Source organism: Etheostoma cragini, chromosome 24 (genome assembly GCF_013103735.1).
Source record: "Etheostoma cragini isolate CJK2018 chromosome 24, CSU_Ecrag_1.0, whole genome shotgun sequence".
NCBI classification, from domain to species: Eukaryota; Metazoa; Chordata; class Actinopteri; order Perciformes; family Percidae; genus Etheostoma; species Etheostoma cragini.
The window spans coordinates 7,183,170-7,204,287 of NC_048430.1; the positions used below are offsets into that span (position 1 = coordinate 7,183,170).

General features: G+C 38.9%; 1 protein-coding gene across 5 annotated transcripts in view; it reads left to right on the forward strand.

Annotated features, from left to right (window-relative positions):
- Nucleotides 1–18,316, forward strand: part of LOC117939616 (voltage-dependent L-type calcium channel subunit beta-4-like) — a 22,659-nt gene extending 4,343 nt beyond the window's left edge. Inside the window, exons 1-13 of one of the 5 annotated variants that reach the window (XM_034865083.1) lie at nucleotides 76–603; nucleotides 4,020–4,190; nucleotides 4,398–4,520; nucleotides 4,669–4,796; nucleotides 7,147–7,223; nucleotides 7,679–7,698; nucleotides 9,564–9,644; nucleotides 11,517–11,575; nucleotides 12,195–12,304; nucleotides 12,631–12,782; nucleotides 13,978–14,073; nucleotides 14,900–15,085; nucleotides 15,533–18,316. In XM_034865083.1, the coding sequence (XP_034720974.1) occupies nucleotides 559–603; nucleotides 4,020–4,190; nucleotides 4,398–4,520; nucleotides 4,669–4,796; nucleotides 7,147–7,223; nucleotides 7,679–7,698; nucleotides 9,564–9,644; nucleotides 11,517–11,575; nucleotides 12,195–12,304; nucleotides 12,631–12,782; nucleotides 13,978–14,073; nucleotides 14,900–15,085; nucleotides 15,533–15,793 (1,509 nt within the window). In that variant the 5' untranslated portion in view covers nucleotides 76–558 and the 3' untranslated portion in view covers nucleotides 15,794–18,316. Of the gene's footprint in view, nucleotides 1–75; nucleotides 604–4,019; nucleotides 4,191–4,397; nucleotides 4,521–4,668; nucleotides 4,797–7,146; nucleotides 7,224–7,678; nucleotides 7,699–9,563; nucleotides 9,645–11,516; nucleotides 11,576–12,194; nucleotides 12,305–12,630; nucleotides 12,783–13,977; nucleotides 14,074–14,899; nucleotides 15,086–15,529 lie in introns of those variants that run through there. The other 4 variants (XM_034865082.1, XM_034865080.1, XM_034865079.1 and 1 more) reach the window with 4 other exon arrangements.
- The last annotated feature ends 2,802 nt before the right edge of the window (nucleotides 18,317–21,118 follow it).

Sequence of the window (21,118 nt, forward strand, 5' to 3'; positions counted from 1 at the left end):
TGTCCCCCTCCCCCGAGCCCCGCTACCTCACCGCACTAAAAAGAAAAAGAATCAAGGAGAGCGCTCATCCAAGCTGAGTGGACAGCCAGCCAGCCAATCAGCTCCTTGCACATTGGCTCTGTCATCAGGCTTAGATATTTAGGAAGGATCCACTGCTCTGCTGCTGCCGCCTCTGCTGCTCGTTGTGTATATCTATATGTGTGTGTCTGTGTGTGCGTGCGCGTGGAAGCCTGATGAAATGAATTGCCAGGATTGGGCTACTTTCAGGGAGAGTCTCTCCATCCTATAATGTGAGCCGGCTAGCAGTACTGTAAGATCAGGGAGACGCTGCATCCATCAAGCGACGGGCCTCAGGAGGACCAGGCGAGATCCAACTGGAGGGGACATTTTTTTTTAAATTTATTTATTCTTTGCTGTGGAGAAAAGGGATTGTCGTCATCCCTCCATCCTCCTTTTTTTTTTTTTCTTTCTCTGTGGTGCCCCCTCCTTTCTCCTTCGCCTCCACTCTCATTTTCCCCCTCATTCTTCTAGAGGCGCTCGTTGGAATATCAAACCTCCATGTATGACAATTTGTACCTGCATGGATTTGAAGACTCTGAGGCGGTGAGTGTTTGGATGTGTGTGTGTGTGTGTGTGTGTGTGTGTGTGTGTGTGAATCTCTTTCTTGCTATGTTTAGTGATGATAGTAGCTCAGCTGTGCAGAAGCACACACACACACACAAAAGAGGCCTTTTGATGGGTTAGCCAACGGTACAGCATAGCTTGATTGTGGGCTATGCTTGGTTGAAAGGGGGTTGGGTGGGTGTTGGAGGTGTGTGTGTGTGTGTGTGTGTGTGTGTGAAGGGGGGTGAACATTAGGCAGATGGCTTCTGACGTGTGACATTCACACAATTATGTATATATGCCTCTGTGTGTGATGTGTGGTTCTATATATGTGGCTGACGCCTATAAGCCTGTAAGAACAGACATCAGAAGACCATCTGAGCCTGGAGCAGCCATTTAGTGTTCATCACACTGTGTACCTCTCAGAGATGGACCAAGCTGTGACTCAAAGAGAAAGATGGAAAGATGTTAATTACCCATTTCTCCCCTAAGGCCCATTACATTTCCACATTAAATGACAAAATATCTTGTGTCACATTTCTGCATTTATCACTATCACAAAAAAATGCAGTTGAGTATTCCTTATCTGACCCTGCGACTGTGTGATGTATAGACTCAGCCGAGGCTTGGTGAAACATGCATCGTGATGTCATTAAGTGGATTCTGATGTTGATGAGTCACATGCTGATGCTTCTCCATTGGATAAGAGCTCAGATGCTACAGTGTAACCTAAAATCTTCCACACACATGCATAAAATTCTGTTTATGACTTGTTAGTGTTGGATTGAAGGATAAAAAACAAAAGTCAACATTTTCTTGGGGTAAAATACATGCAACTATTGTAGGGTAATTGCTAGTAACGCTTCTACACTTGCACTTGTGTATATATACATACTTGTGTATATAATATCACAAATTGGAATCTGTTGTATATAGAAATATATATGTGTGACTGTAAAGGTAGTAATCCAGAAATTTAGTATTACATTTCTGTAAAGTTGGTGGACCTGCAAGAGACGGATTTAAGAAAGACTAGGCACATTGAAAGCAGCAGAGGCTGAGATGTTTCACTTTAGTGTCTAATATGGGTTAAAACAAAACTGATGTAACTGAGTATATTATACCCCCACTGCCTGGTAAATACCCACATCTTTGGAACTCCATATCCCCAGTTTGTTATGAAGGCTTTTTGTTAAAAACTTTTTATCTCAAGCCTGATGATAACCCTGATGATATCACTATGCCATTATCAGGGGTTAGCCACAAAAGACATAATACAACTGTTTCCATAGCCTATAGTAGTACTTCTCTTGACTGATCGTGGTGTGGGAAACTGGTGGAATGCCCACTTTAATAAAAATATCAAATACTCCAGCAGAAACATTTGACTGTTTACCTATTAGTGAGGAATATGTCACTCTGTAATCTGGTCATTCTTGTAAATCAACCTAGTAAGCTTAATATTTTCTAAAATTAAGAAAATATTTAAGTTCCCCAAACGTGCCACTTTGTGATTGAATGCACACAATATAGGCGAGGAGTGTGCTGAAGTCAGACCTTGCTGGTGCCAGCTTGTAAAAAAAAAAAAAAAAGTGCTTAGCTGTGATGACTAGCTTGATTGATCTTCTTGAGACGAATGGTCTTCCTTAATTGAATCATTAGTGGCTGATTGTTTGGACTGACACAGCAGAGGAAGCACTCGGCCCAGATATGTCCCAAAAAAAAAAAAAAAAAGTTTCATTACTGGACTTCGCACTGTATGGCAGGATGAACTTCTGCAAGTCTAGCATGTCTTAAGGCACTAAACTGATGATGAAAAACCCTGAAAGTATGCAAGAGAAGGGACAGCAAAGAAACAATCAATTTCAAATCCAACATTCTGGGATTTAAAGCTGTTTCTATGGGTATACATCTCAGTGTACCTGAACATGGCAATAAGAGATTTCACCAAAGATAACATTTCAAACGCATTTCTCTCCCGTATATACAGTATAATTGATATGAACACTATTGTAACATACTGCCTACTCACCTGGACCTATTTGTCAGCAGCCCACGAATTACTGTCAGCTTTGGTTAGCAAAGGGCATCTAAAACCCACAAGTTTTGGAAACTTAGGAATGCAATAATATTAAAATAATTCCTCAATTTAGACTCAAATCAGACAGTGAGATACTGGGGAAAATGTTTGACTTATTATGGAATAATTGTGTTTGACTATTTCACAATTTTAAACTAAGGTAGTATATCTACTTTTATTTTATTTTTTATTTTAGAGTGACAGTAAATATATATCGTAATCCAACCTGGGCCACTGCAAAGACCTCAGCCTACATGGGCGCACGCTCTTACTAGGTGAGCTAGAGGCTGCCCTGTATATCTATATTTTGACCCGGTTCTTTATATGATACCTTTTGACATACTATCTCACAATTTTGACTTGCATCTCATGATTTTGACTCGCCACGCATAGTTTTATTTTTCATATCGTCCATGTTTTTTCCTTTTTCCTGACGGAAATGGTCCGTACGTAAATGAACTTAACAGGACGTTGATGCTTACATACGCTTAAGTGTCAGTGGTTAGGTAAAAGGGAATGTGTGGAAATTATGCACAAGGCGTGACTATTGTTTACTGTGTGTCAGTGTCATGTTTCATGTGCATATGGAATGATTGCTATGAAAAGTTTAAAATTAAACATCCTGGATCAAAACATGCAGGAATAAGTCTGGCTTTTTCTGGGAGCAGTGACCAGACTCATCATTATCCAGAATTGTCTGGAAGTGTGAGATTGCCTGTGTTTGGTCATACAAACTGCTGACAGCACAGGAATAGAAATTCCACTTTGTCTGAGATGCTCCTGGCAGTCAGCTCTTTTATACATCATCCATTTCACCTTTTCTGTATTCAGAGTGCCAAGCCACCAGTCTGGACTTGGCACGTTGATGTGAGCCCCAAAACTGAGGACAGTCAATGGTCCCATAAAGACAGTTTTTCTTAAGTGGACCTCATTATGCTTTGCAGTTCTCTGACTCTTGAGCTGTCACTGGGATGAAGCTACAGTACATCCTTCTTTTTAATGTTAGAGAATATGCGCTTTTGTCTTTTCAGACTTGTCCACACCTTTTTCGACTCTTGAGTCTTTGATATTGGAACAGTGTCTCGCTGAATCAACACTATTAGGAGCAGAGTACTGCCTTTAGCAGGGATCTACTACTTGAGTCGGGTCTCTGAAACAATGGTTAAACGTCTTGAGACAGACTTATTTGGTGACCAAATGCTCCAAATACCAGCCACAAGATCTTAACATAATCAAGTCTATAGATTACCAGTAGCCAAAGATGAGTCAGCTCGCATAAAATATCTCAGCTACTGTATACAGTTCCAGTAACCTACTGCGTGATATTTGTTTGCAGGGCTCAGCTGATTCATATACTAGCAGACCATCAGACTCAGATGTCTCTCTGGAGGAGGAGCGGGAGGTGCAGGCCCAGGTCCAGAGCCAGAGCCCAAGTCAGAGCCAAGGACCGGGACAGAGCCGCCAGGAGAGGGAGCAGCAGGCCACCACTCAACTGGAGAGAGCCAAGGTGGCCCACCTGGGACAAAACTTAGCCAAATGAATTTGCTGTGATGTTTACATACACTATACAGACTTTTTTTTTTTCTGTTGACCATACTGGAGTTTTTTTGAAGTCCTTAAAGTCTGGAAATATTAAATAGAGCTGGCTGATAGATATTCCAAGTAGGTGCATGTGTTTTCTTTATCACTCACTAAGTGTGTTTCCGTCCTCCAGACTAAACCTGTGGCCTTTGCTGTAAGGACCAACGTCAGCTATTGTGGCGCACTGGATGAGGATGTTCCAGTACCAGCCACAGCCATCTCCTTTGACGCTAAGGATTTCCTCCACATAAAAGAGGTACATGTGTACTTCTTAATTAATCATGACGCCTGCTGTATATACTACTATGTGAATGTTTCACGCAAAAATCTGTGAACCATGAAGTTATGGATTTAAAGGATTTCCCTTGTGTGTTTGTTCCGCTTATTTATTTGATGGTGTTCAGAAGTTCAACAATGACTGGTGGATCGGTCGGTTGGTGAAAGAGGGCTGTGAGATCGGCTTCATCCCCAGCCCTCTAAAGCTCGAGAACATCCGGCTCCAGCAGGAGCAAAAGAGAGGACGAGTCCAAGGGTAAGTAGCAGAAAAACACAATTATGTCTCCTTATTTGTCCCACATATGGTCACACAACAGTTAAACAAAAATGTAAGTATTAGAGGTAATTGCTACATGTTACTCAATCATAGTTCAAATCACAGAAAGGAAGGAAATAGATTACCATTAGTTTTCTTTTCTATGAAAAAGACACATTTTTAGTTTGCTTGCTTATAAACAGCCCTTAAAAACAACTCTCTGGCTTAACTATGACCTGCCGAAGTTGGTCAAAAATATCCTCCAACCATTCTTTTCACTGCCTTTTATTTTCATTTCCATGCTGAAACTTAATGTATGTTCAGACAACTTCTGAATGCAAGCTTTGCTCGTTACTGCAGCTACTGGTATTACCACCACTTGATCTCATTATTTAAATTTATGAATCTGTTATTCAATCATGTGTGTTGGAGGTGTTTTTACTGTCTGATATTGGAAATAGTCAAACTTGTCACTTATTATTTGACATTCTGAAATTTGTCAGGCTCAGTTTCTTTTTTTCTTCTTTTTTTAACCATTTTAAGCAAATCACACTAACTAGGTGTTTAACAATTAGTTGATCAGCAAAACTTTAAATTGAAATCAATTATCAAATTTTTTTTTGCTACCATTTTTCACCATTATCTGACATTTTATAGAACGATTGATCAATTAACCAACTGAGGGAATTTGGATTCATGATCTCAGTCATATCTAAAAATGCTGGCTATGGCCTTGATTTTGTGTAAGAATTGTTGAATTTAAGAAATGGTAAGCCACTATGGTTCACAGACAGAATGCAAGTTTTTTGCCCTACATCCAAATTGTATCAATTTCTCAATTTTTATACATTTTAATGCAGAACAAACACTATGGAGGCTGTTGATGTCTGTCAATACAGCTCCTGGGCAGACTGGGTTGGACTACAGACAATAAAGATGATTTAATCAGATGCTGTAGCATATATTCTGTCCAGTATGTCCTTGGTAAAAGGGAATAGATTAAGAAAATCTCTTTAAATTATTTTGAATTCTACTTTGACCCACGTCTGCTCCTGACTCATGATTATTTACTCCATCACTTCTACTTAGCCGTCCAGTGGAATCGTTATAATAGCTGTAATTAGCGGTCCTATCAGCCTCCTAGTTTCAATGTGTGTGTGTGTGTGTGTGTGTGTGTGTGTGTGTGTGTGTGTGTGTTTAATGTGTCTGCAAGGTTCTGTCATCCAGAGTGCGTACTATAACTCAAATGCACTTCCTCAAGCCTTGTTGTTGAGTTTTATACTAATCTTACGAGACTGGAGGGCTTCAGCAGTATTCCTTACTAGCTTGACTTCTGTGATTTTTTTTGTCACCAAGCCTCGCAGACAAGAAGAGGCATTTGAACCACATTAACCAGGACTACATTTTCACTGTAACTGAAAAACAGAAGCCCTACGTGAGGTATGCTGCTTCCAAAGACGATGGGAATCTGAAATATAAATAAATAAATGGAAAAGCCCCTTAAGATAAAATTTGGAGTTGCCATTGAAAAAGTAAAATGGCAAATGGAAACGAGTAAATGCAAAAGGGAGTGGGGAAAACAAACAAGACTATTATATTATTTATCCGATTTTTTCCCCCCCCCCTTTTTTTGAAATTTACTTATACCCTGATTTTCCACATTGTTGCATTAAAACATTTCTTAATAACTTTAAAAGCGCTCTATAAAAATGTGTTTTCTTTTTTATTTTCATCTCCAGTTTTCTTTGTGTGAAATTTTTGTGTTACTTGTCATAAAAGAACAACTCATCCAAATATAGTCAGACTCAGTATGGTGTGAGGAAACCGTTTTCAATTCATTACCTATGTACCTACCTATTACTGACTGCAAATGGAACTGTTTTCAAAGATGTAGCAACCACCTCTGGTCTACTAGACTGATGTTTTATCTTACCAATGCTTTAGGTTGTGTATTAGCATGCATTACTTGTGTGTTCAACTTTACATACATTTGGCCTTTTCACTGCATGCTGCTCACATTTTCTCATCCTTTTGTAAAGCCAGCCTGTCATAAATACACAGGACCATGCAGGATACTCCTTATTCACAAGCTGAAGGCCCTCGTATGTTGTCAGTTATATACCTGTACTTTTATGGCTGTGAACTGCTGACGGTTGATTTGCTGCCTGTGTTAACAACCTTACAATTTGTGATGCCAATTGAAAGATGTAATAACTCAAAATAGTAATTACAATGAATTAGATGGGAACATTCCCCATGTTTTGGACCTTACCTCTGAAGCCTTTATGTTTTCAACATTAATCCCCTGGTGTGTTTCTGTCTTTCTTTATCCCCTTCTTGTCTTTTCCAGTAAGTCTGGAGGGAACTCTTCTTCCAGTGTAGAGGATGAGGTTTCTGCCTCTATCCGACCTCTCTTATCCTCGGCAGGTGAGGACATCGGTTAGGGGGAGAGGGCAGTTAATGGCCAGCTGCCAGTTTAGAGCCAACTTCCTGAACCGCAACTACATAGAGAGAATAAGACGCTTAACCCTTCCCATGTCGCTACATAGAGCATAAGTTCACTGCGTAGAGTTGTTGGTACATTTTCCCATGATCCTCCTCTTCCTCCAGTTGAGGACTGCAGGCGTTCTCAGACTGGGGCTTACCACAGTGTGAACCCAACGACAAGCCTATGAACCCCCCCTGAACTGCACTCATGTGACTTTGTGAATATGAACTTAGGAAAAAAGAAATACTTTTTATAAATCATCATGACGGTTGTCCTTTATTAGGTTTAATTTGCTAAGAATTATGAATCATGTGAAGCATGTTTATACAAGATATTAAGGTGACGCCGCTACTAGCAGCAGCTACTGACAACAGTCTTCTCTCCCCTTCTACAGGAAAGCAGAAACAGAAAGTGGTAAGTTGGTGACGGTAAAACCTCATCATTTACCATCCACTAGACTCTTGTTGCTGCCATCATAAAATGACAGGAACCAGTAGCACTGGCAGGAAGTTACAACCTCATGTCACGTCCAAGTGCACATAATATCTCAACCCTACTGAAGTATACACTGTCATCACCATTCCTTTGATGCCAATGAACTGTAGTGCCAAGTATTAAAATTGAAACTTCCTTTCCAAGTTCTGGGGGATAGCAGTAGATAGATTACATTTGGGCTGAAAAACCCCAAAACAGCATCTAATAGGATGAATGTGTGAAATAAATTGTAGAGGATACCAGATTATAATAATGCAGTGTTAAAGGAATAGTTTGACACATTGGGAAATTCACCGTCTTGCCAAGAGTGAGAGGAAACAATCTATACCACTCTCTATACTGAGATGTTTGCTATTCTTTGAGCCTTGCTAGCAGTGATAAAAAATGTCCCCAGGATGGTGCTAGAAGAAAAGCCATGGAGTCATTATAATCAAAATGGATTATGGTCTTAGTAGATTTTCACGAGAATGAAGATACTTTCAGCTACAGTGGAAGCTAAGGAAGCAACTTAATAGTTAATTGTGAAAATGCAGCCACTACTAAATACTTAATCTTGAACCTGAAATACCAGTCAATTTACAGCATAGAAATGTTTTACTAAAACATCTGTCTGAATGTATGTGGTTATAATTCAGTATCAGATTGAAAATTTAGGTTCCCCATGATAATTATAATAATAATAATTTAAAAAAAAATTGAAATTGCTAATTCAAGTTTCTTTCTGTCCAGACAAATAAAATCAAGTCAAACTGGTTAAATTTAAACCTACATATTTTCTACCTAATTATGTATTACCCTATACCTTAATTGATAAATGCAAATTACTTTCAATCAAGCAGCTTGGCAAAACTATATTAGTCGTGAAGATAGCGCAGTAAACATTGTATACTGCACTGAGCCATCTCCATGACAACTGAGCATTGACTTAAAGCTTGTAAGTGGACCTTGATTTAAGATGTTTGGGTTTTTGGTTGGATTAAATTGTTCTCTCAAACTGAATATTTTATATCTGAATATTGTGAACGCTGGAAAAGATGCATAAAATATGTTTGAAATTGCATAACTAACCGACTGTAAACTTCAGAGGAAATTCAGATAAAGTAAAAAATGTCAGTGTTGTAAGTTTAGTGGTATTCAACATTATGTTAGTATTTCTACATTAAATATCCAATAGTGATTGAATTTCACAATTAAGTCTTCAGTTACTTAAAAGTATACATAGTCTCCAGGGTGTAACCCTGTAATATCTGGTATTACTACTTTGGCATGGTACAGTGTTGTTGTGCTATCTTATCGTGATACTTGGTTTGCTATTGTGTTAAATTGTTAGTGTAGTTTTAGTGATTGTTTTACAATAGAGTAGCTATCATATCCTCCATCCATGTAGTAAATGAAAACAAAATGTATTTGTCTGTCAAAATGTAATTACTTGTTCCATTTTAAACATAACCATATATGTTAATGAAGTCAATTATAATGTACGTATATAACTATGTGCTGCATTATCAGGAAAAGAGTAACAATATCAGTCAAAATAGTCTGACATTTTTCAGGAACGAATAACCTCAATAAACATAATTCTTTTAAAAATATATAATTTTATTACATTTTGACAATTTACATTTTAATTTGCTACATGCTTTACTGTGGCAATACACCATCCGAGTGTAGTTCAAGGTCAGCTGACTCAGCAGTCCATTACAGCTGTCTGCTCTGAATATTCTGGTTCAATGTTGTTTATGATGAATGTACTGCTGCTGGTTAACATATGTTTGCGTTAACAGACGGAGCACATCCCCCCATATGATGTGGTTCCCTCCATGAGGCCTGTAGTGCTGGTGGGACCCTCGCTCAAGGGTTATGAGGTAAGCTGCCGATCCTTATGGTTGGACAGAAGAAAAAAAAAAAACTTAAACTTTAGTCACTGTTTAATCGGCCTTCATTCAAGCACTATAATTAGCACTGATTCAGCACCACTGAATGACACACAACAGAGATGATTACATGTGATGTTTACTAGTGCAAAAAGGACAATATTACTGGAAGGAGATGAGTCCTGGACATCTTTTCCTGAGTCTCCCAAAATAGCTTGCTGTTGGCGCTGTTAAATTTGAGTGTGTCAGCGCCGACTTAACATCCAGATTGCAGCCAACCTAACAAGTACTTTAAGAGGTCAGATGAAAATATGTTGTGTAATTGGCACATTTGATCTCATTGCTTCCACTACGGTTTATAAATGTGTTGTGTACAAGGAATGCATGAGTATGATGACCAATATCCAGTAGTATAATTGTCATGGTGGTCACAGATGAGGGGATAAAACTGATGAAGACAGGTTAGATTTAAGATTTCTAAACTTGGTAGATGTGTAATGTGGAGGGGGCTTCAACTCTAGTTGTGGCCTGTAAAACCCAAAACTATGATCTTAACGCTACAATGCCCCAGAGAGCTGAGGGGAACTGCAGATTTGATTGATTTTACTGTTGGTTTGTCACTATAAGCGACACCTTTACCATCACACACAATGCATTGTTAAAATAAAAATATGATTAGTGCAGCTTTTAAATGTTTCTTTCCTACATCCTACTTTTAGAGAAAAAATGCTGCTGCTGTAATTGATAAATGTGAGCTTTTACATTTTTAGTAGTGCCTAGTTATTTGAATTGTCCTCTGCTTGTACAGATTGATATCAATAAAGTTGATACATTTATATTACAACCGTAAATTTACTGGTTACATCCTATGTCAACTATTAAGTTGATGACCTCACATCCATCCTGTTTACTCATAACGCATCATAATATATGTCATTATGTTGTTTTTAGCAGCACACAAAATGTCATCTGTCTTGTTCTCATGGATTTGTCTCATTGATGGGTGCTTATCATATATTTAGGACTGGAGCTTTTCCCAGCATGCATTAGACAGGAGACTGGGATCTGTAGACCAATTATTACATTCCTGACATTGACAGACACATATTTCCACACCCACCTATTGCATGACAGTATATGTGTTCAGTCCAACAATTCAGTCTGGCTGCTACAAATGGCAAATGTTTCTCATGGTTCCGCGCCATCTGTGGCCAGAGGCACTGTGTTTTTGGGAGGTCCGTCCGTCCCGTTCTTGTGAACTCATTTCATCAGGACCCCCTGGAGGGAATTTTTCATAATTTGGCAAAAACATCCACTCAAGGATGAACCGAACTCACAAAATGCTTTTTTGGTCATAACAACAACATCAACACAATCTCAGGTTAAACTGTAAAACAAGACAGTGCTGAGAAAATATAAACAAAGATTCTAATACTGTATTGCCTAGTTAAGCCTAAAAGGTTTTCAGAAACTTATTTTAGCTTAGCGTTTAACTGCTATACAAGATTGTTACTAGCCGGCCGCCATTCTGTGTCAATTCGGAAAAGCTGGATGTGCTTGCATTAACTCACCCACCAGTGGGAGTGTTCTTTAGCGTGGTTCATCACAGTGCATTCTGGTAGTTTTCTACCCTTTAAACAAATGGTAATATCACAGCTTCTTTTTCAGTTTTCTCTGGTTATGCAGCACCAATTTTAAAAATGTGTATGCCGTTCTACTGTATAGACAGCCCGGATGTGAAATACTTCTTTAAAACAACCCGTACTCAAAGAAAACAACAAAACATTTAAAACAATACCCACCTTTTGTACTTCATTTGCCAAACTGTTGTCTTTTTTTTCTTTTTCTTTTTTTTCTATGCAGGTTACAGACATGATGCAGAAAGCACTGTTTGACTTCCTCAAGCACAGATTTGATGGCAGGTAAGACAGATGTGTTAATTAGGCCCTGTATTGATTATGTGTGTGATAGTTTGGCAAATAAATTGGTCATATTTTGAATACCAAAGTTGGCACAATGATGCATCTCAACATTGCACTTTAGCAAGTACATTCACTGTTTTTCCTGAAGCAGAAAAAAATTACAGGTCCTAATATCTTCTTTTGAATACAGCCAAAAGTGTCAATCAGTTACATTTTGAGAATTGTTGCTGTTGCAATTGTGCTGCATACACTGAATTTGTCATCTAAGCTCACATATCCTGCCGTCTTTAAGTATGATAAGCTTAGCGGCTTTAGAGGATTGTCCATATTTAGAAAAGAGCAAGCGACTATAATATATTAATTTAACATGAAGATGAATAATATGGGGCGAAAAAACATTTTGTTATACGGCAATGCTTCAAGAAATGTTAGACAAAATATTGGACAACTACAAGAAAATCTTCAGTCTAGGCTACTTGACAGCATCCATCACTTAATTAATCAATTATTTAGTTTATATCGTAGACTAAATACATTTTCTCTGCACACCACTTAGAATCGACTAATTCATCTTAGTTTTTAGGTTTAAAAGTGTTAACTCTTTCTAACCATTTTACAGGATATCTATCACACGAGTCACAGCAGATATATCATTAGCCAAGAGGTCTGTTCTCAACAATCCCAGTAAGAGGGCCATCATTGAAAGATCCAACACTCGCTCCAGCTTAGGTAAGAAATGTCTGCATTCATTTTAGTCTGCTTTTAAATGGAAAACCTTGTCACTTTTTCATATAAATGGCACATGTGTAGAGACTTAACAATGGAGCAAATTCAACCAACTTATCTCATTTAAAAAAAAAAACTAAAAATGGGCAATGATAATAGAAACAAAGAAACTTATAGTCTTGAACAGTGAAGTCAAAAGAACTTTAAGAAAGCTTTAAATGTTTCAGAGGTGAGTACTGAATCCGTGGATGAATTATTTACATTGTTTACACAGAACTATGCACATCTGAATGCGTGTTGTGTATTTAAATTATATCTTGTCTCATCAGCTGAGGTGCAAAGTGAGATAGAGAGGATCTTTGAGTTGGCCCGCTCTCTGCAGCTGGTGGTGCTGGACGCTGACACCATCAACCACCCAGCCCAGCTTCTCAAGACCTCCCTGGCCCCCATAATTGTTCATGTTAAAGTCTCCTCGCCAAAGGTACTGAGTGTTGGGAGGAAATAGCCAAACACATAGAAAACACATCTCAGATCGGTTCAACTCTTGATGACAAGCTCAGGAGCAAGTTTACCTGAAATTTATTTTTGATGGCAAATACTGAAGGAACAGCTGTTTTTTTATCAGATTACCCTGATAACCCTTTTTATTTAATGGGTTACATGGACCAATCAGCCTAATCATTATGTCAAGACTGGACAAAACCAAACTCGGCATAAGAAAATGAAGCATGTGATATATTCTCCACAGCCACTGTCCTACAGTGTCATTCAGTTGGTGGAGACAAACGACAAGAAAAACTAGACATGTTAAAGGTAACAGTTCTCATATTAGGTTAAATTTTACCCTCCACTGGTGTAGCAGCTTAGCACAAGCCCGATGTTCCTACAACCAGCATGACATTCTGTACTTTAAAGCCACAGACTAAGATGCAAGGCTATTTCCAATTTAGCGTGTGGAGTCAGTGGTAATATGCACCTTTGCATGAAAGAATACATCTACTGCACTTCTTCCCTCTACACGAGGACTACAGCAATGACCAGACTACACAAGACAAACTCCCAAATAGTAACACAGATCAGTAAAGATGTGTCTTCAAAGTTTGATTGAAAAGGTGCACTGGTTTAAATGCAGTAACATCCTGGTCAGGTGACTTACACTTGTTTCACCACACAGATCCCAGCATGCAGATTATTTTTGCTTTAATGTGCAAATCTATTTTTTTTTTTTTTTTAAAGATACAACTGAAACTTGCATTTTTCTCTCAAGAGCCATGTGGACATTTACCAATAATGGTGCTGAAACATTAGCATGCAAATTATTGCCATTCAAACAAAAAGGCTATATAGTAGGGATTAAATGCATAATTTGTCAGTTCACTTTATTTTGGACCTATACTTTTACAAATTAAAGAGACTGGGGGAAAAAAGATAATAAACATGGAAAAAAAGTACTTATTTCTTTGAACAACATTTGACTAGCACCATTAAAGCTCTGCATACACAATAACTTCCTCAGTTGTTTTAGGTCTCACTTTGAAAAAATATTTCTCTCATTGCTCATTATGAACTAGAAATGATGGAAGTACTCACTGACCTGAAACAAGTGGCCCCAAAGCTGCGATGCTTTTGGTTCAGTGTAACTGCAGCATCTTGTACTTTCCTACCCCATAATGCAGGTTCTGCAGAGGCTAGTCAAGTCCAGAGGGAAGTCCCAGAGCAAACACCTGAATGTCCAGCTTGTGGCAGCTGACAAATTGGCGCAGTGTCCTCCAGTAAGTGGCCATCCTTAAATACTGGCTTGTAATGGCTTTTTGACCTCCTACATTTACTGTTTTTATGTTAAAAAAAATTCAAGTTTCTGATTCCCAAACTAAGTTTCTGCTCTCAAAGACAAGGGCCTCCTTAGCTCAAATGAGATTCAGACGTATTATATGTTCCTTTCAGCAAGCTAGTCAAATCCATTCACAGTATTTCGCTCACGAAATCTACTCCAGCCAATCGTACTGTAAAACATAATTCTGTCTGGTCATTCAGTCCAACCAATCAGCCTTTAATCCTTAATCTTACAGGACAGTATATCGTATGCAGTATTTTTTATTATTATTTTTATATGTATTTATTTAAAAAACACACACACACACCTCTTTGTCAAGGCATAAGCCTCTAAGTAACCTCATAAACCTTTAAGTAACCTCAGGGCGCTGGTCCAGCTGGCAGCCCACGCACTCTGACTCCATTTGTGCATGAATAGGTCCTGAGCATGTGTGTATTTCAGGCCTGTGTGTAGTGATTACTAAGAAAGCAGAGTGTAAATTGTAATTTCTCTACTGGGGATCAATAAACGGTAATTATTATCATTTTTATTAGTAACTACCCACTGAGCCAACCTGGCCACACTATTTTATTTTCTCTGTGTTTGCATTATATGTTCACATTAACTCATTCATGTAGAGTTAAAATACTGACATTATACTTGTCCCACAGTAAAACAACAGGAACACCCATTCAATGTCAGTGTGGAGATCATTGATATTCCATTTCGTATCCATCAGTAGCTTCATACCTGCCTTCCTCCCTCTGACCATCTGCTGCTAACAGGAAATGTTTGACATCATCCTGGATGAGAACCAGCTGGAGGACGCCTGTGAGCATCTCGCTGAATACCTCGAGGCCTACTGGAAAGCAACCCATACCTCGATGGCGACGCCTCTGAACCCCCTGCTGGGGCGCAACCTGGGCCCCACCACCCTCACCCCCTACCCCACCAGCATCTCTGGACTGCAGGTACACAGCCCTGGTCCCAAGGTCCCTTATGGGAATGTTTTAGTTTGTTTTTGTTATTGCTCTTCACACTGTCTGAGGAGATGATAAAGGTAAGTGAGAAACCCAGGATAACGGCAATCATTTCCCAATGCAATACATACAATGAATGTTTTGCTAGGAATGTCATCAAATGTAAGGAACACAGTGTGTTGGGTATTTTCAATTTTATGGGAATTTTATGAAGCTATAGTTTTTGTCTCTGGTTACCACTGTAATTTTATCTTGATTAAAAAAAGTAACCGTGATGCCTGTCTGCTTCAAGATGAGCAACATTACACATCATTTCATCTGGGCAAATAAAATGTATTTAGGTGGATGATATTAGGAGGCATTAAATAAAATGCATTGATGTCCAGTCCTTTGTCTTCACCCTCACCTGTGCCCCTGGTATGTTCATGTGATTAGCAGACCCAAAGAATACGACAGAGCAACCACACGGGAGACCACTCTACTCCGAACGAACGACGCAACCTGATGACATCAGACGAAAATTACCACAACGAGCGGGCGCACAAGGGACGGAACCGCATGTCTTCTGGCTCACAGCATAGCCGAGAGCAGCAGGACCCCTACCAGGATTACCAGGACCCCTATCAGGATGCATACAAGCCACATCGCAATCGCAGTTCGCCGGGCAGCTACAGCCATGACTCCCGACACCGGCTCTGAGCCCACTTCTATCATCACCAGGGCCCAAATGGCCCGGATTTCAAAACAAACGCTGCAACAGAGCCAATACGGTCCCAAATTGTACCTTTTTTTTTGTTTTGGTTAGTGTTAATTTTTTTTGTCTACCTAGCAATTTTTCCTCTTTAAAAGTCCAACAAAATCCCCTTCAGGTGTTTGTTTTTAATCAAAACCGCAAGTAGTCCGAGGTTCATGATGCCAACTAATGCTGTAAAATGAATTAATTTGAATGTTTTTTTTGTTTTCCGGGACTTTTTGGGATTGTACTAACACAACGATCAGCAGACGCGCAGCGCAGATTGTGCTTGTTGCCTGTGTCAGCAAGCTAATTATGGATAGTGGTCAGGTGGTGATGGTGTATGTGCTTCTAAGTGCCCGGGACATCGCACCAGGTTGGAGGGGAGTCCACTACACACAGACTGCTGAAAGCTGCTGACCCATACCCTGGGCCATGTATAAATCTTCTCACCATTTAGCTTATTGCATGCTGATAGCTGATCAACCTCCGCATCCACTTCATTGATATTTTGTACTAAGCATTCTGGATTCTCTTATAATGAGGTGTAGATACGGAGGTCCAATTTTCTAAATCACCCGTTTGTGTGGAAAGGCGTAAGGTGGTGATTTGTGTGGGTGGTGTGCAGATGATATCTGGCTGCTAGTTTCAAAAACTGGTGCTTCATATTCCCAAACTATTTTGCTATTTGAAAGTCACTTTGAACAAGGCCAGCTTTTCTGTAGCATAGATTTAGGATTTCATTTGGGTGACGACCCTCACCATCATAAGCGGAGCAGATTCTGATGGTGCTGCTGGGATCAGATCTCAGTTACACTGTAGGAGAAGGCAATACTGCTTCTGTTGCTAACAGCTAGCACTTGGAGAGTTAGAGCAGGCACTAGCTGTGAGTCTATCAGTAAGTATAGTGAAATACAATAGCAAAATATTACTTGAGATGCCGTTTTGACGTTGTTGAGATGTGGACCAGCATAAAAACAAATACAGTGAGAACCTTTTGAGACATTTGGAATGTTCTCTCTGATATTTTTGGCCCTGCCAGCGTGAAGAATAGGACTGGGAACAGTTTTTTAGTTTGATAGACCACCATTGAAGAGCATCTGCTGCTGAAACTACAGGTTGTTTTGCATTTATTAGCATTGAAATCAAAGTTGTATAGCATATACAACATAGGTACAGATGGTGGTTAAGTCATGCAATTGGTACATGGCCATTGAAATTCCTTCCTGTGGTTTTAGGGGATTAAGCGTTCAATGCGTGACATGGCAGGATCGGTTGCATCATGTTCATTCTCTGTGTAGCTGGCATGTTGTCCTGACTGCAGAGCATGTTCCCTCCAAACGTAAAATAGAACCCTACTGTAATCAAGTTGATGTTTGTAGAAGTATAGGGCACTCTCTCCCCAAAAAAAGAAAACAAAAAAGATGGCCCAGATTACAGATAAATAATATCTCTGGATCCCTGCGGTTTGTAACTCGTTACACTGAAACGGCTAAACAGAAAACTTTAACTATTTAAGACTTTCAGAATGACATACTTAGTTTTTTAAAGTGGATTGCATGACTCAAAAGTGGAGTCGCCTTAATGATAAGTTTCTATTAATTCAGAATTATGTTAGAAGGTAGAAAGTGAACTGTCTAACAGCAAACAAAAAAGGTTAATTAAAGCGAACCCACGGGGTACTTTGTATGAAAGCAGAGAGCTGCTGTGGTTGCTAATACTGTTTTTAAGGCTTGTTGTCATTATCATAATATACTGTATGTATCTATTTCCTTTTAAGATATTAAATGATCTTGTGATTAGGACTTCATTATCTCATCTCCAGATAACAAACAGTTCTAACTAGCCAATGGTTTTGAATTAATAATACATTTGGCTATATAAATCATTGCTTTTTTTTGTTGTCACAGGGCAAAGGTCTTCCGTACTTCAGACTAACCACAAAGTCATTCCTCCTCACCTTTCTGAGAGAGAGAGAGAGAGAGCCACCAGGCAAGAGTAAGCAACATTTGTTATCTTGAAATAATGAGATAGTTAAGTTGTCTTAGCGGGGACAAAAATGTAGAAATTATGAGAGCCACAAAAACATAAGTTGTTTGTCATGTGGAGATAAGACAATAATAGCACTTTTGGGATGCTGGTGGTTTCCATAGATTTTTAAAAGGGAGACGAAAAACTGAGTAAAGTGTCCTCTGATTTTAAGTGTTGTCCTGGCACGGTGTCTTATGTACTGTATAATGATGAACAAGCTTCTTTTCACTTCTGACAGCTTGGGAGTTTGTCTTCACTAGATGATCCAAATCCGGTTCTGTTCTTTACTCATATGGAGGACAAAACCTGACCTAAACAAATGATAGAGAACTTCTAATCATACTCATTTTGAATTCATTTGACAAATTATTTCCTTCAATCGGTCAATATATTCTTGTGGTCAAGTTTTTCCCAGGTTTGTTCCTTCATATTGTGCCTCAAGCAAGAAAGACGCGACATAAAAACGCTGCCAGGGAATGTTTTTAAAGGAAAAAAACATCATTTCCGTATATGCTCTCTGATATCAGAATTGTACAGTATAACAAACCATATTCTTTGCCACGTTTAGACATTCGGAACTTGTTGAAAGTGTTCCACTTTTTATTTTTACTGTTTTCCAAATTCTGTGTATGAATCCTAAGAGACGTAAATTCCGTCAGATAGATAGATAGATAGATATAGATATAGATGACTGTCCCCAAACTATTTACAGCCTGACAGTTTCAAGGGAATTAATTTGCAAGGCCTAATTAGAACATGTGACCTAAGATTAAATACAGAGTAAATGTTGTTTTCCCGTGGAGCAAAGCAGCTCTTAATTTATTGATTTAAATATAAAATAAAGTGTAAGGTGTATCTCTTAATAGATCACTTTATATAGACCTGGATGAAATAGGAAAAAACTTGTATAGCATAAAAGAATAAGCAAAATAACTAGGATGTTTTTTTTAATGTGATACTGGTGTTTGGGTACAGATTATTATACTGTATATAAGCCTACATAAGAATCAGTGGATTTCTTTGCCCACATTCCCTGTTAACCTCTTTGTTATGCTGTATTTGTTAATGGCCTGAAACACCAAGACTGACAAAAGAAAGTTAAAGTGTGTAATGCGACTGTTTACAAGCACGCTTATCTGTCTCGTTCGGCCCCGTAGCATAAATCCCATTGGTTGATTGAACAGGGAGCCATTTTCCATTCAAACCAATGTTGAGCTGGGCTGCTTGAGACAATCACAATGGACTTCTAGACCAGCGTCCCATCGTCCCTTTTAGCAAATGCCCAAAAATCCCGACCGATGTTGTCCCCTTTGATTTGTGGAATTAGATCTGTACAAAAATAATGCCACACTGTCGGTCCTGTTTTTCTTTTACTTTTGTTTCATCTTTACCTATGGCCAGACTTTTGTCTCAAATTGAAACTCATTACTAATTTTAATTTTTCACAGATTAAATCTAAAGGTGACCACAAAATACAGAATTTATATGGAGAATTTTATTTGGTAAAGTGTAAAACAAAAGAGGAAAACAAAATAAGCAAAAGAACAACAATTTAGTCCGGTAGAAACCAATAGACGAATATTTGCTGGTGATTATTTTTATAACAGATACATGTACATAATGACTTTGAGAGATGCTATTTGCTGTATACATGTGCTGAAATGAGACAATGAGACGATCCATGTGGGACACTTGGAACATCAGCAAGGTCCAGTATACAAAGTTTCAGTAATGTGCAATACAAAACGGCATGCTGTTTTAAAATGAGGAACTTCATGTACTGTACTATGCAACCGCAAACTGTGCACATCTCTTCATGCTGTGGCTTCTCCAACCACCGTTTTCCAAGCAGCTTCATTTGGACTTTGTAGAATTTTGTTTTTCTTTTCTTTTTTTTTTCTGTGGAAGATGAAAACCTAAGCGGCTAATGCGGTATTGCATGCATAAATATACCATTCTAATTTATAAAAAGGAATTTAAGAAAACTACATGAATTTGGAGGTGATTGTGTTTTAGGCAAAGCTACAAGTGACTTAAAACATTCTTTTCCAAAATAAAAGTCGTTCTAAAGTAGTCTACAGTAAATATACATATTCATATATATATTTACCGTAATCAATGTTGAAGTGTGGTATTTTTAGCCAGTTAAAGGACCAGTGTGAAGCCTGACATCTAGTGTTAAAAAGCAGTTCTACTGCTACCTGCTGTTGGCTGCTCCACTGACGGGCAACAGGGTTTTTCAACGCCAACACTTACATTGTCACTATCTAATCGGTGAATTCGCTGGGGACTACAGTTTGAGCCTGCTTTGTTGACATTCTGCCAAAGAGTGAAAAACTGAACAAAAACCCATCCACTCCTCTCCAATAAGAAATACTACCACCGGTTATATATTATATTTCATGAGTGATTATTTGGAGGTTAATGGTTGGATTAAAAAGTCCCGCCACTGCATGTGACAGGAACTAGTTGGAAAAAGGTTGTGTGCGCGTCTACAACTGTTATCCTTACGACCCGTCTTAAAAATCCTCTGCTATGACTGTCCCAAGGACCAACCTTCAGGTGCCGATAGAGAAGGCCCGGCGTCCCTCCAGCTGTGTGGTGATTCTGGAGGTAAACACCAACAGATCGCTCCCTGACATCCAGACACTGGTAAATGTGAACACTTCATTTGAGTTTATTTGTAAGACTTGTCAACACCATTGTCACAAAGTGCTTCACACAAAACAAAACAAAACAAACCATGTGCCAGACTAGTTGCTGTCTTTTTCACAGGTGGGTAAGATCTGAAAATGAGTCCTACCTCGTTAACTATGTGATCTTTTCCCTTGGTTTTAATCTAAAGGTTGTAGTTGGAACCAGTTGAGGGCTTTTTGGTTTACACCTGTTGGAAGAACTTGCAATCGTCGAGCTGCATGACAACTTCTGCATCTTTTGTATATTTTTATTCTAGATGGTAAAACTGGAGTGGATGAGCCAGCTTCTGTGATTTGAATGGAACCAGCATTACACAACAAGAGCATTTGATGGAATAAATAAACGTTAAGATCCAAAACCACTGGGCTGAGGAATTGAAGAAAGAAAAGAAGCTTAAATTCTGTGGATGCAGTTGTGTTTGTGTGTCTGACTCTAACCCAATTTAGGCCGCAAACTGAACGGGAGCCGAGCAGAGTTTGATGGCACCATCGTTTACATGCTGGAGGGAGCATCATACTTGGAACTATTGTAGCTTAAAAAAAAATAGGAGTTGCACATCTAAA